Consider the following 16,030-nt stretch of genomic DNA (forward strand, 5'->3'; position numbering starts at 1 on the left):
TCACCCCCTACTATAGTTCCACTCTGTATCCCATCCCCCTGCCAAGTTAGTTTAAACCCCACCCCACAACAGCACTAACAAGTTTCCCCGCAAGGATGTTGGTCCCGTTCCGGATCAGGTGCAACCCGTCCGACTTGTACAGGTCCCACCTTCCCCAGAAGCAGACCCAGTGATCCAGGAAATTAAAGCCCTCCCTCCTGCACCAACTCTTTAGCCACGCATTCATCTGCTCTATCCTCCTATTCCTATACTCACTAGCACGTGGCACCAGGAGTAATCCAGAGATTACAAACTTTGAGGTCCTGCTTTTTATTCTGCTACCTAGCTCCCTAAATTGTTGTTGCAGGACCACATGTGGTCATCCTGACTGCAAGAAGCATCTAGGAATTCCCACATGCTGCAGGCCGTGCAACGCACAAGACTGAGGTCCCCTGCCATACTTTTAATTAAAAAACTCTTACCTCAAATTTAAACTCTCGGATTCTCGCTCTCCCTGTAGTGTATGTACTTTGCAGAAGGAACTATATTCTGCAGCCCCTGTATACTGCAGTACCAGTAATGACCACCCCTGTATATAAGCCTGTGTAGTAACTTTTGCATAGTAGTTCCAGTTTGTCTCCACTCAGTAAAGACCTGTTATAACCAACTCCTGCAGTCCGTGTCTCAATTACACACGGACATAATACTGCCGACGAGTAGATCCGAACTTACCTACAGTCTGCACCACCTCATGGGGATCCATCCCTGAAGCGAAGTTGTCAGAGGTCGAGGCCAGAAGGAAGAAAAAGAAAAAAAAAGAAAACAAACGGAAGAAACGGGCGTCGACCATGGGCAACCGCCTCTGATTCATCGGAGTTGAAGATTTGCAGGAGAGGCAGTCGAGAGCGGGGCTTGGTTATCCTGTCGATGGTGTTCCAGCTAATCGGGCTGGTGGCAGGTAGTACACTGATCCTTCCTGGGCTGCGGCGGGCTAGAGCTTGATCGGGTGGCTTTTCAACGGGGCCGAGCAGCGTTGTCGGGAAGAGGAGAGAGAAAGAGAGGGTGGAGCACACAGGGCGCGGCCGGTGCTACGAAGCCGGGCAGCGTACAGACCCGAGAAGAGGGAGGAAAGTGTCCCGCAGGGTTGCTCAGACGATGGGGAAATAAAAGAAATTAGAAGCGCAGAAAGCCGCGAGGAGCTGCAGTTTGCCACGGGAACCGCGGAGAGCGGCGTTAGCAGCAGCGCGGGGGGGGGGAAGTGCGCGAAGACCATAGGGCGTCGCCATCAAGGCATAAAACGCCAGCAACAGCGCTAGCAGCAGCGGGGAAGACGGAAAGCGCGGGAGGCGCCATTTTGTTAAATCGGGGAAGAAGGCAAAGCGCGGGAGGCGCCATCTTAGATTTCCAAGATGCCGAAGACTGGCAATATCACTGCCTTCGATAATGCAATAGAAGACTGGACCACGTATGTGGAAAGAGTCGAAGTATATTGCGAGGCAAACGAAGTAGCCGATGAGAAAAAGGCATCGGTGCTACTAAACTTAATGGGCGCAAGAACGTACGGCCTATTGCGGAACCTGATTACTCCAGCCAAACCAATGGCGAAGAGTTCTAACGAAATTGTTGATATCCTACAGGAACACCTAAATCCTACACCGCTGCTGATAGCAGAAAGATTTAAATTCCACAGGAGAAATCAGCATAAAGATGAGAGCAATGCTGATTACCTTACGGAACTACGCAAGCTATCAAAGCACTGCTAGTTCGGAGCAGGACTGGCAGATACCCTACGGGACAAATTTGTCTGTGGACTCCTGAGTGAAGGAACCCAGATGAGGTTACTCTCAGAGAAAGAGCTGACGCTAGATAAGGCTTTCAGCATGGCAGTATCGTACGCAGCAGCAGCAAGGGGAGCTGCGGAAATACAGCAAAAGCCACAGGAATACGGCACCCACGAAATGACACAGGGATTTGAAAAATGTTATCGCTGCGGCAGAACAACCCATGACCAGAAGGACTGCTGGTCCAAGGACAAAATATGCAGGCAATGCGGAAAGATGGGACACATTGCACGAGTTTGCAGGTCTGGGAAGAAGGCTAACGACAACAAAAAGGCTACTAAGGAACAGTACAGGAAAGTACAAAAGATGACGGACAGTAGTTCCGAAGACCAGATGAGCGATAGTGAATCCGGGAACAAGAGATTAAGCTGTCTCAAACTTCACAACGTAATCGCAAAAGAGGATCTCCGAACCATTTGGGTCACCCTCACGATAGCAGGGTCCCAAGTCAAAATGGAATTGGATACAGGATCACCCCTGACCGTCATGAATCGACGAGACTACGAGCGGCTATTCTCACACATACCCTTGAAAGAGACATCCATTGTCTTGAAGACGTATACGGGGCAAAAAGTATACCCCAGAGGTAAAATAAAGGTGCCTGTCGAATACAACGGCAAGCAAATGCAGAAATTGTATCTGTACATACTGCAAGATGGTGGACGACCGTTATTGGGACGTGAATGGATCAGAAAGATAAGTTTAGACTGGCACTCCATTCAGGCACTGACGGTGGCTGGTAAAAAGGATGACGACGTCACACCTGGCCGATTGTCAAAAATCTTAGCTAACGCCAAAGAGGTATTTCAACAAGAACTGGGAACTCTTAAAGGAGTAACCGCCTCGATAAAAATAGAAGAGAATGCAATTCCCAAGTTTTTCAAAGCAAGACCGGTACCATATGCAATTCGCCCAGCCGCCGAGGCAGAGCTGGAGAATCTGGAGAATGCAGGCATGTTATCTAAGGTAGACTGGAGCGAGTGGGCGACACCCAGCGTTCCTGTCATGAAGAAAACGTTAAACAATAAGTCTGAGGAGCCAAGGAATGTTCGCATCTGTGGGGACTTCAAGGTGACGGTGAACCCAGTCCTTCACACAGTACAATATCCTCTCCCGAGGATAGAAGATATTTTCGCCTCACTACCTGGAGGGAAGCGTTTTACAAAAATTGACCTAGCACAAGCATATTTGCAGATGGAGGTTGAAGAATCCTCTAGGAAGTATCTCACGATAAACACTCACAAAGGTCTTTACCAGTATAATCGACTGGTATTCGGAGTAGCATCAGCTCCGGCGATATGGCAAAGAGCGATGGAACAAGTCCTGCAAGGGATTCCGGGGACTCAGTGTTACTTGGACGACATCCTAGTGACAGGTGAAAATGACAGTGAACACCTTGCCAACCTAGAGCAGGTGCTCACTAGACTAAGAGAACATGGGCTACGAGCCAATCGCCCCAAGTGCGAGTTTTTTAAGAAACAGATATCGTATTGTGGCCACGTGATTGATGAAGAGGGGTTACATAAGTCCCCTGACAAAATTGAAGCGGTAGTTAAGGCTCCAGCGCCTGAAAATGTGTCGCAACTGAGGTCATTCCTCGGATTGGTGAATTACTACCATAAGTTTTTGCCGAATTTGTCCACAATTCTGCACCCACTGAACGCCCTACTGCAAACTGGAGTAGCATGGAAATGGAGCGATGAATGTAAGCGGGCCTTTCAGAAGAGTAAAGACCTAATCACTTCAAGAGAAGTATTGGCTCACTACAACCCATCACTATCGATAAGACTGGCGTGTGATGCGTCTCCCTACGGCATTGGAGCGGTACTGTCACATAAATTCCATGATGGTTCAGAGAGGCCGATAGCTTTTGCGTCACGCTCGTTAACTTCTGCCGAGCGTAACTATGCCCAGATTGACAGAGAGGCCGTCAGCCTGGTGTGGGGGGTGAAGAAGTTCAATCGCTACCTGCACGGTCAGAAATTTACTCTACTAACTGATCATCAACCTCTTGTCTCCATTTTCAACCCTCAGAAGGGCGTCCCGATAATGACAGCACAACGGCTACAGAGGTGGTCCCTTTTCCTAGGAGCACACCAATATGACATCGAGTACAAAGGAACTAAACAGCATGGGAATGCTGATGGATTGTCGCGCCTAGCGTTGCTGACGGTGGAAGAAGCACCTGCAGTGGATCCAGTGGAGATATTCCACTCGACCATAGTCGAATGTCTCCCTGTGACGAATGCAAACATAGAAAAGGAAACACGAAATGACCCGACACTCTCCTGGGTCTATAATTTAACGGTGAAGGGATGGCTAGCACATGGCGAACCACTGTTGCCAGCATCCTCACCGAGAAGAGAACAGCTGTCAGTGTGCAGAGGAACCTTGATGTGTGGATCCAGAGTAGTAATTCCACCCAAATTGAAGGATAGAGTGCTCAATGAGCTTCATGAGGGTCATCTGGGAGGGGTAAAAATGAAGAACTTAGCCAGAGCATTTGTGTGGTGGCCGGGAATCGATAGAGAAATCAAAGAGATGACCAAGAGCTGTACAGGATGCCAGAAGGTCCAAAACGCCCCACCACAAGCCCCTCTACATCCATGGGAGTGGCCCTCATCTCCATGGCAAAGGGTGCACATTGATTTTGCTGGTCCATTTATGGACTCGATGTTTTTAATTGCGGTGGATGCACATTCAAAGTGGCCAGAGGTAATAAAAATGTCCTCAACCACCACAGAAAAAACTATCACAGTCTCACGAACCATATTCGCCAGAAATGGGCTGCCTGAACAGATTTGCTCCGACAATGGACCACAGTTTGTGTCTGAAGAGTTCCGGAGGTTCTTAAAGAACAATGGTGTTAAGCATTACACATCCGCCCCATATCATCCAGCCACCAATGGATTGGCTGAGAGGTTCATTCAAACATTCAAGAAGGCTATCAAGGCAATGTGTAATGAAGACATACCCCTACAACACAAGGTGAATAACTTCTTGTTTGCCTACCGGAATGCAACACATGCGGTTACCAACCAAACTCCAGCCATGATGTTCTTCAATCGAAGACTACGATGCCGCTTGGATTTGGTTAAGCCAAACATCAGAAGAGATGTGGAGAACAGGCAGTTTCAGAATATGAATGAAAGGCCGACCAGGAGTTTTAAGATAGGTCAACCAGTTTTGGCCCACAGAGAAATGGCAGCCAGGAACGATCTGTACACGACAAGGACCTCTAATGTATACCGTGGACGTTGGAGAGAGCATTGTAAGACGCCATGCTGACCAGATTCTAGAGTCACTGGAAAACGTCAATTCCACACCACGATCCGATACACCTGGTGATGAAACCGAAGTACCAATTGCATCTACCTCAGAATCGGTGATATTGGAAGCAGACGAACCAAACAACGACGTTGATCCCGAATCAACTTTGCCAGAAGAACCTGATACCCCAAAGAGGCGTTATCCAGCCAGAATCAGGAAGCCTCCTCAAAGACTGAACTTATAATTGCTTAGCTTCAGCTAATGTATCTAGCAACTGTAATTGTAAATATGTTATTTAATTATTAATCGAATGTTATGTACTGTTTAGCTAAAAGCAGTGGAATTGTAGTGTATGTACTTTGCAGAAGGAACTATATTCTGCAGCCCCTGTATACTGCAGTACCAGTAATGACCACCCCTGTATATAAGCCTGTGTAGTAACTTTTGCATAGTAGTTCCAGTTTGTCTCCACTCAGTAAAGACCTGTTATAACCAACTCCTGCAGTCCGTGTCTCAATTACACACGGACATAATACTCCCAAACTACCTTAACTATGAACTACCTTAAAAGAAATAAACTTAAAATTGAAGAAAAAAACTCACCCATTACTCACCAATCAGCTTCTTCCCCTGCGCCGGCGTCACTTTCTGTACTGTGACGTCACTCTCAAATTCTGCCGCCGCTCGACTGGGCCTTAAAATCACCGACCTTTATTTTCTCCCACAGCCGCTGCTTCCTTGTAGTTCCGCCGCTCCCGCTGAAAACGGGCGCAGGGATCGCCTTTAGCGACTACCCCGTGCCCGTTGAGTGAAATTCAGGCAGCACATCAACTTCGTGCTGCCTGCTCATTATAATGATTTCTGCGTGCAGCCAGCACTCCTCACACTGTTCATTGGCTGCACGTATCAGCAGGGGGCCCAGCAATGATCCCTGCAAGCTGCGCACTGCCGGCTTTTCAATAGAAATACCGTGCATGCCCCCCAAAAATTACAGAGAACATTGGGGCCCAGTATCATTACTAACTTGCACTACTTAAAGCTAGCCTGCACCGGTGGCTGGAGCAGGTGCTGGGAGTCGTTCTACAAGTGAATCTGACCTGGAACAGAATGATGAATGGCTGATCTTGGGACAGAGCGCGCACCCAGGTTTTTGGACGCTGCACTGGAGGTCTTGGTGGAGGAGGTGGAAAGGAGGAGAGATGTCTTGTGGATGCTCAGTCATTGGGTATATTCAAAACAGAAGTCAATAGATTTCTGACTAGTAAAGACATCAAGGGATATGGCGATAGGGCCGGTGAATGGAGTTGAGGCAAAAGATCAGCCATGATCTCACTGAATGGCAGAGCAGACTCGAAGGGCCGAATGGCCTACTCCTGCTCCTATTTCTTATGTCCTTATGTCCTGTATCTGCAGGGGGGCAGGAGGCTCTCCAGACATATGATGAGAAGGCAGTGGGAGAGATAGCTATGGAGGTAAATGCTAGGAGGTAAATGTTACATACCACCATCTGAATCACAGTCTGCACACACTGCTCAAAGCACCACACCCCCAGCACTCACCCACCAACAATCTCTACCTACCAACACTCACACTCACATCACACACCTTGCACAGAATGACAGCTATTCAACTATGGCAGGCACATCACCCAAACACATTGCTCCACACTCACTCACACACTTTCCTTTCTCTTGCAGGCCAAGGTGGCTCACAACAGGAGGGAGCAGGAGCATACAGGCAGGGGACAAGCCAGCATCCAACCACTGTCTGAGCTGGAGAATAGAGTGCTGCAGATTATTGAGCATCAGGTGGTGGGCGCCGTGGCCACTGGCAACGTTGACCCCCTTGGGGACAACAATGATATGTTCATTCCTACTCCTTCTCACTTCCCCTTCACCCCACAAGTGTTTTGCATTTTCCAGCTAATCATGCTGTATGCATGTATGTCTCCCTTCCTGCCCCACTCCCCTCACCTCAACCCGACTCTTGTACCTTTATGCTTTCAGATAATCAGCAAGCACCTGAGCAGCCTGTCTCTGAGAGCGACAGGGGAGAAGAGGAGAAGGAGGAGGAAGAACACACCACGTCACTGCATGTCTCACCCACAAGCACCAGCTCAGATACTGGGACTACGTGTTCTTTAGAAATTAGTATAGTCTCGGGATCTGCAGAGGGTGAGGTACTAGGGGCGAGTGGGCTGCAGCAAGACCAGTGGAAAGGGTAGCCCAGGTGCTAGCTCCCCGAAGCCGAGTTCGCGCACGAGTTCTACTGCACAGAACTCAGGTGAGGACCTCGATGGAGAGGCCTTTAGAAGAAGGGTGATGGGAATGCAAACGGAGATGATAGGTGCAATGGCAAGGGTGCCCAAGAGCCTCTCGGCAATGGTAAGGAGCATGGAGGAGTCCGCCTCCAACATTGCAAAAGGCTTTGTGCACACCATGGAGCCCATCATTTCCAGTCTGCAAAGGATGGTAGACTCCCAGAGAGACCGTGGTGACCCAGACCTGATGCCGCGTGTGATGGGTGATCTGGCAGCTTCCATTGAAGCACAGGCAGAAACAATGCAACGTCTTAGTGCTTAAATGCAGTCTATGCTTAGTGGCATCCAATCTCAGACTGCTCTCATGCAGTCTCAGCTTGATGCCACGCAAGCTCTGACTGCTGCCATTGTGGCTGGGTCTACCACCATCGACCGGGGCTTTCACGGTGTCACAGCAGGCCAGCAATCTGTGCTCCAACAGATTGCTAAGGATGCTGAGGTGCTACCCTGGGGGAGTGGCAGTGGGTCAATGGAGCAGGAACCTGCTGTCCTCTCTCAGGATGACAGCATTCCTGCTCCCACTACTGCCACTCCACCATTGCCCTTCTCGCTGCCTGTCATCCAGCCAGCCCAGACTGCTGCTGCCCATGCCGTGGTGGTGAAGTCTACAGCTGGGCCTTCCAGGTCCAGAGCTAGTCGAGAGCGTCCTGCAAGGCCATCTGAAGTCTCCAGCATGGACACTCAGTGGCCTTCCAGCAGGCCTGCTGCAGCCACTGGGCCAACACTTCGTAGGAGCACTAGAGTAGGCAAAGGCACAGTAACGACAGGCACTAAGGGATTGCACAAGGGTGAATAGTAAATATTTTTGGTGTAAATATGTGTTCACTGATTATTGATAAATTTATTCATTCAGTTTGGATTCTTTTGTGGTGTGTCTCATTTTAGCTTTGCGCTGTGATATGTCCTGCGACAGGGATGGAATGATGGGGATGTCGTGAGCAATGGGAATCTGGGGTTTAATTTATTGGAACCGCAGTCTGATGAGGCGATCACAGACCGCCCTTCTGGAAGGCCGATTGAGTGGCTGCCTCTTCCCTCGCTCCTGTTCCTCCTGAGGTGGTCCCACAGCCCCTGGTGGCAAGGGCTGGGCCCTCATGATGGCCAAGTTGTGCAGCATGCAGCAGGCCATGACAAAATGGGACACCCGCTCAGCCAAGTACTGGAGGACTCCTCCCGAGTGGTCAACCTTTGCTTGAGCACCCTGATGGTCTGCTCGATGATGTTCCTGGTGGCAGCATGGCTCTCATTATATGAGTGCTGGGCAGGAGTGTTGGGGTTGCGGAGGGGAGTCATGAGCCAGGTGGAGAGCTGATAGCCCTTGTTTCCGAGCAGCCAGCCGCGAACTTGACGTGGTGGCTGGAAGAGTGCTGCCATACCGTTCTGGTGCAGGATGAAGGCATTATGGCTGCTGCCAGGATAGCGGGCATGCACATTGAGGATTCGCTGTCTGTGGTCGCACACCAGCTGCACATTAAGTGAGTGGTAGCCTTTGCGGTTACGGAAGATGTCAGGATTTTTATGCGATGCCCTCAAAGCCACATGGGTGCAGTCAATGGTGCCCTGCACCATGGGGAACCCCGCTATCCTGGCAAAGCCACATGCATGTTCGTCCTGCTTCTCTCTGGTGATAGGGAAAGAAATGTAGTTCCTTCTCCTAGTGTAGAGAGCCTCTGTGACCTACCTGATGCAGCGATGGATGGCGAACTGCGAAATGTTTGCTATCTCTCCTGTTGCAAACTGGAAGGATCCACTGGCAAAGAAATTGAGGGTGACGGTGACCTTGACTGCCACTGAGAGAGCCGTGGTCGACCTAGTCTGAGGCTGGAGGGCTGGTTGCTGGAGGTGGCAGAGTACTGTGACCACCTCTTTGGTGAAGCAGAGCCTTCTAATAAACTGCTCCTTGCTTAATTGATGGTAGGAGAAGTGCTCTTGGAATACCCTCGGAGGGTAAGACATCCTGGTGTGAGCCCTGATGGCCCTCGTCCTCCTTCTGGTCACATGTTCCACTCTTTCTCGCTGCCTGCGCTCCCTCCGCCATAGATCCTGGAGGGCCAGGTTGGTTGCTTGTACAGCCCTCATTAATGTAAGCCAAGTGTAGCGGTTTGATTTTTTTTAAAGAATAAATGTAGCTACTCTCCTGATACTAAATAACCTTTAATTACTGAATTAAACTGTTGCACAATGTGAAACTGACACGAAAGCGCTGAAACTCCACTATCCTGCAGCTGCAACTCATTACTCATGATCTCTTTAAATAATGTCCCTGGAGCCGGTTTCCGGCTGCTTCACACCAGCTCTCCCTGTCGCTGTTTGGTTGAGGCGCTAAGGTAGGTGGCAACAATCAATTTTGCAGATCGGGCGGCCAGTGAGCGTTGCACGTTCACTGACGTCATGATCTGCCTGGCATTGAAGTCCTCAGTGGTACCTCGTACCAGCGGGGCAACGGGGGGGTGGGGGGGGAGCAGATTTGCCGTGCAGCGCTGGAGTCGCCTCGCCCCGACGCTACTGCATCAGCGCCCCATTCCTGCCATCTGCTGGCGCTAAAGGGAGGCGCTAAGGTACCGAATTTTCCCGCATTCTTTTTCCCTGGCTCCAAATCACTGCAGTAAATTTGTCACAGTGAAAGTACTTAGAGAGAGTACCAATGCCACTGCTGTCTCAGACACATAATAGAGCAAAGTTTGCTCCAGAAAGACGTAACCCCAATTTAACAGGTCATTTTTCACTACTTTCATCCCAAAACAAAGAAAGGCATGGTGTTTTCCAGGTATAATTTCTCTGTTTGATAGCTGAGTTCTTAAACCAAAGTCTGACCAAGCTTCCAAATCGAATTAAACAGAGAAACAAGACAAGCATGTCTTATAACAAATGGATTACTTTGGCTCGGAAAGAATAATATAACCTATCGTTTTTCTTTTACAGTAACAAAAGCAGCTGATGTTCCAGACAGGAGATCAAAGCCACTAACTGAAACCAATGTATTCTATGCAAGCTTATAGCTTATACACTTAGCATCTCTATAAAACCTTAGGAAATTCAACCCAACATATCACTGCAGCAACAAAGCCTCATGATGCAAACTCCATGTGGGTTTCAACAGAGGAAATTTAAAAAAAAACTCGGATGGCTCTGCAAAAGCAATGTTAATACAGCTAGCATAAATGTTATAGTCTGTGCATTGAGCTTGGTTTCTTACGAGCACTGTTCATTGCTTTTTAACTAAAAACTTGTTTTTAAAAAACTGTGATTCCTATAAAACTGGATGGGAAGTTAAGCCTCTAAATTGCTTGACCAATTTACATTATTTTCTGACGGGAATGCCCCATAAAGTTCTATCCTCTATCACAGCAGCCTTGTACAATCTCAAATCGGAACCTGTGAGCATCACTGTCAAAGCTGAGCAGCAGTATCCACAATGAGTTGGTAATGGAAGCTGTAGCTTTATCTTCCTGGTCTGATATAAGGGAAAGGCCTGGTGGTGTGGCTAAGCATGGCACCTGTTTGATTTTGTGTCGCAATTTCAAAACTATCCCCCAGACAACTGTAGGAGAACCCACTGTGAGACCGGTCTAATCAGAGATGTATATTCTAATCATTCTATGCTCGACTATTTCTGCAGTTTAGAGGAGAGACAGCATGCAGCTTATCCCTGCAATTTCTCCTGACCTAGGAAAACAACTGCAGACTGGGTTAGCTCTACATAACCGTCTGTTTGAGGTGAGTCCACATCATTGTCCAACTTATTACTTCACTGCAATTCCCCTTAACGAAAATAATATATCATTGTAGCAGAAAATATTTTAATACTTTTAACACCAATATTTTGATATTTGCTTAGTGAAAAAATTGCATACTAGTGACAAACCAAGGCATTGAATTGTAAAAGCGTTACGTCAGAATCAAGACTTTCATGACAGTGAATTTCCACCACTAAGTACGTTGCTGCCCTTGTATAGTCAGACATTATTAAAATATTCGACACAGTTCCAGCTCACACCCAAATAATTGTACATCGATTTGTTTCTAACCTGCTTGGAAGCAGGCCAGCAAGCACTACAACACATCTGAATAAAAGACCATTTTGTCTGCTACCCCAAATTGGTTTGTTCCGTCATTAACTTAATTTTCTTTTATTTCTGGGCTTGGTTAGTAAAGCTCATTCCGAACTGAAACATCAATATAAATGAGCCCTTACAATTGTAGCTGTCTCAAGATAAATGCCCTGTTCAAAATCACCACTCTTTAATTTCAGAACAAGTACAATGCTCCGGGCACAGGAAATGGAAGGAACAAGTGCATGGAACACCTGGATTGTATGTAACCAGCCAGGGGCACAAAGTCATCCAACCTTATGCTTAAGGAACCTAAACTTTACTGTTCACTATCTGTCAGCTGAATATTCACTGCTGGCAAGGTAATGTTACCAAGGCAAGAAATATGTGAACATATTTTACAGGTCATCATGCCTCTGTAATCCCGCTCTATACTAGGTTGGTAAATGAGCCAAATCTCAGGCTGAGCTAATAAAATAAGAATGGAAAATGTCTAATGTGCTGGAATGTTGGCAAAAGCATATATTTTCTTCATAAACAAATTTCCAGAATTCCTTTAATTTCATTTTGCTTACCTTTGAATAAAATGTTTCATTTTTTAATGAAAATATTTATTGAGATGAGACCTTTGTTGATGAAGTCAGTGCTCTTTTTTAACTAAGCAAGTCACAAGCATATAAGAATGAGAAAAGACTGATCAGGCCTGGTCTTCCTACAGGCCATGAATAATCAACCTTATCATGGGATCCAACTGACCTATTTAATCTTCTGACGGATTTGGTAATGTACAGCAATTCTGAATTTTCACTTTAAAAAAACTGATGTGATGCTAATCACCTTCAGCTGTGGCTCAGTGGGTAGCACACTCATCTCTGAGTCAGAAGGTCATGGGTTCAAATCCCACTCCAGGGACTTGAGCACATAAAGCTAGGCTGACACTCCAGCGCAGTGCTGAGGAAGTGCTGCACTGTCGGAGATGCTGTCGTTCGGATGAGACTTTAAACCTCAGATGGACGTAAAAAATCCCATGGCACTATTTCGAAGAAGAGCAGGGGAGTTTTCTCCGGTGTCCTGGCCAATACTTACCCCTCAATCAACATAACAAAAACTGATTATCTAGTCATTATCACATCGCTGTTTGTGGGAGCGCAAATTGGCTGCCACGTTTCCCACATCACAATAGTGACTACACTTCAAAAAGTACTCCATTGGCTGTAATGCACTTTGGGACGTCCAGTGGTCGTGAAAGATGCTGTATAAATGCATGTCTTTCTTTCTTTTTTCCTTTTAAGTATATGGTGAAACTTTCTAAGGCCCAGCAACACTGGCAGAATCTTGTACGCAGTAGGCAATTTAGCAGAAAATCTGGGGTGCTTTGCTTGCAGTTTTCCAACCACTGACATTAATGGACAGAAAATCGGGGGCAATACACCTGTGATCTTCTGATAAGCTGCTTGCTGTGTGCAAGGCTCTGCCAGTGGTGCGGGGGCCCGAAGGTTCTACCCAGAACGTGTATTTTAAATTCAGTTTCTCAGCAGTGAGAACTCTCAACTATGCAAATTCACACTCCGAGCCTCCACCCTTACTAAGACAAAAATCACACCCCACCACCCACAGCCAAAGCAAAATCAGCTCCCTCCCCTGTTGAAGCAAAATGAATTCTCAGCCTCCCCACTGAGGTAAACTCCCACTTGCCCATCTCCCTTCTCTTCACCTCTCCCCTTTCCTTCCCTTCTTCCATTTCCCTCCCATCCACCCCTCATCACCCTTTTTCCCCTTCCTCCCCCCTCCCTGCCTTGGTTTAATCATCACTCCACCCTCTAGCCCTGCTGGACGTGAAACTGGACTCCATGGGGTTGATTTTCCTGGAGCCGTCAGGTGGGGTTTCAGGTGTGTGGGGGGGGGGGGAAATCCTGAATTCGGGGGTCCCGACACCATCCCGCCCAAAACCCCGCTCCACGCAAGTTTCAGAGGCGGCGGGTACCCGCCCCGCACTGGGACTCACCGACCCCAGGCGGGAAGGGATTAGTGCCAATTAACTGCCTGTTAACAGGTAGTTAACAGGCAGTTTTTAGCCTAATCCCTATTTTGAGGGGTGTCGTGTGGGATTCCCGACGGCTCCAAACCACGCCAGGTTAGAGCAGGCGGGCCGTCGGGTTGAAGGAGTTGGAGGGGTCGCGATGTCAGTGCTCAGGTGAGTGATGGGTGCATGAGTGCAAAGGTAAGTGTGTTTGGTGTGTCTAAAGTGTGTAAAGAACTTTTACTTACCTGTACTTACCTTAACAGCCTTTCTTCCTCTAGGCGTCGGTAGCGCATCACTCAGCCGGCACTTAAAGCTGAATGGCTGCGATCTGTGAAAAGTGACAGCCTTCAGCTTTGAGTGCTGCTGAGATTTCTAACTAAGTCTGTGCAGAAGGACTCATGTTAGAACTCAGACTGTCAGTGTTTGGTAGCTTCAAACAGCTGTGAAACACTGATATTTCATCTGTCAAGAACTCTTGACAGATGAAATTGCAGTCTGTGACGTCACCTGTTGCCGGGTGGCCCTTAATTGGCCTGCTGAGCCCGCTGGGTGGGCTCAACAAGGTCAATCAAGGGAAAATCGCGCGGATTGGCCGAACGTCGATGTAGGCGGGTCTAAAACCTGAAAGCTGTAGTCCCGCCTTCTTCCCGACAGCTTCGGGAAAATCGACCCCCTGGTCTTGACTCCCCACATGTGCAATGCCACAGAAAATTGACGCATGTCATAGTAAATATGTACAGTAGTGAAATGAATTAATGTATAAATATATGGCAAAATGGTTCAGTAAATGGATTTTGAAGTTAATACTTTTAAATACATTAAAATGCAGCACACAATATTCTGTTCCAAAATGATAATTTTTTTTTTTTAATTGCACATTTCAAAAATATCCCCAATTTAACATGACACATACTTTGTTGCCACCATTTACAGATTACTTTCTTATACAAGAAAGGATAAAACCTATCCATCCAGGAGCGGAACTCATGGGCGCAGCAGGATTCCCACTGCACGACACTCACCTTGGCAGTGTAGACTATTGGCTAGCCTTTGTCTAGCATGCGTCCATGACACTCCAGACACCACACTTCAAAGTGTTGGATTTTGTTACAGGTGCAAAACAATTTGAACAAAAGAGATAGAAATGCAGGTCATTCATCCTGGGTTATTCGAACTTTGAGCCTGAAATTTACAATCTGCAAACTTCTCTCAGCAAGCAGCAATTAAGCTGTGAATGACCTCACCCTATGTTTACTTAACAGCAACTAGACTTTGTGGTTTTAAAGAGGCACTTTATCTTAGTAGCAAAATAATAAGTGTGCAACATGTGGTATAATGCTTCTATCTTTATAACAAAGAGTATCATTTACCTACCAAGAGCAAAGCCATGGGAGATCCTGCAGTCGGACTAACCCGATAACTCAAAACTTACAGAAAAGAGAAGACTGTTGTTTAGTCAAGAGATTCTGTTAATAAATTTATAAAAGCCTTCATTACCTTGACAGGTTCCATCTATTACTACTTTCCCTGGAGCACAGGACTGTGTCTTTGCTTCTGCAATAGCTATTTACAATGGGGGAAAAAAAGTGAAGCATTTAGGATGGGCAATATGAAAAGAAGCAAATGGCATTCTGAATAATTTCATTTGCAAAACAACAGAAGTTGTTTGAAGAACGAGACTACACTTTTGGTTAGCAATTTTTCTTCATTCATCATCATGTACAATTAATTGAAAAGTCACTCTGACTATATGTTATAACAGAAGGTGAAATAGTTGTCAAAGATCTATGTCCCCAGGTGGGATTGCATTTGGGTCTGTCAAAGGAGTTTGGACTCCTCAGTCTCTTCTTTTGCAAAAGTAAAAAGCATCCACGGTTTCTACACACATCAGAAAAAAAGCTTTGATTCTCTATCCAAAGGCAAAATGATCTCCCAGGAAGGGTTGGCATTCAGCTCTCAATTCTAATATGTTCATGTAGCACTTGACCAACTAATAAGCTTTAAAGTGCTGGTTGTTGAAAATCAAGATGTTGTGTTTCCTGCAAATAAAGGTCAAGCTGTTTCAATACATCCAGGACACATTCTTTTGGGTTGAAAACTATTCACTTTATTATAGGCTGAAACCTATCCCCTATCAAGAACTATCTTGGGATAGTTCCAAATTGAACACCTCCGGTTTTACGAGCAGCCAGCTTTTTCAGCCTGAACTTAAGGTTATGTATTGAATGGCCCTCCTGGTGGTTTCCATCATCAGTCAGTTAGTCCACACTAAACTACAGAATCAGAGAAGTTTACAACACAGAAGGTGGCCAGGCAACCCACTGAGTCTGTGCAGCTCTTTTGTTGGAGCAATCCAAAACTAATCACATTGCCCTGCTCTCTCCCCATAGCCTTTATCTTCCTCTGCCTCAAATCTTTATTTAATCTTGCCATAAAAATGTGCGTGGTCTTTACCTCAACTATTCCCTCAAATCTTTATTTAATCTTGCCATAAAAATGTGCGTGGTCTTTACCTCAACTATTCCCTGTGGCAAGGCATTCCAAT

The 16,030-nt window shown here is 46.9% G+C and overlaps 1 protein-coding gene across 1 annotated transcript in view; it reads right to left on the reverse strand.

Moving 5' to 3' along the window:
- Nucleotides 1-16,030, reverse strand: part of LOC147120554 (von Willebrand factor D and EGF domain-containing protein) — a 403,257-nt gene that overhangs the window by 276,679 nt on the left and 110,548 nt on the right. Inside the window, exon 4 of the mRNA XM_085986654.1 lies at nucleotides 14,983-15,048. Coding sequence (XP_085842780.1) covers nucleotides 14,983-15,048 — 66 coding nt within the window. The remainder of the gene's footprint in view (nucleotides 1-14,982; nucleotides 15,049-16,030) is intronic.

The sequence above is a fragment of the Somniosus microcephalus genome, chromosome 4 (assembly GCF_052327205.1).
Source record: "Somniosus microcephalus isolate GS21.2 chromosome 4, FLI_Smic_1.0, whole genome shotgun sequence".
In the NCBI taxonomy this organism is placed as follows: Eukaryota; Metazoa; Chordata; class Chondrichthyes; order Squaliformes; family Somniosidae; genus Somniosus; species Somniosus microcephalus.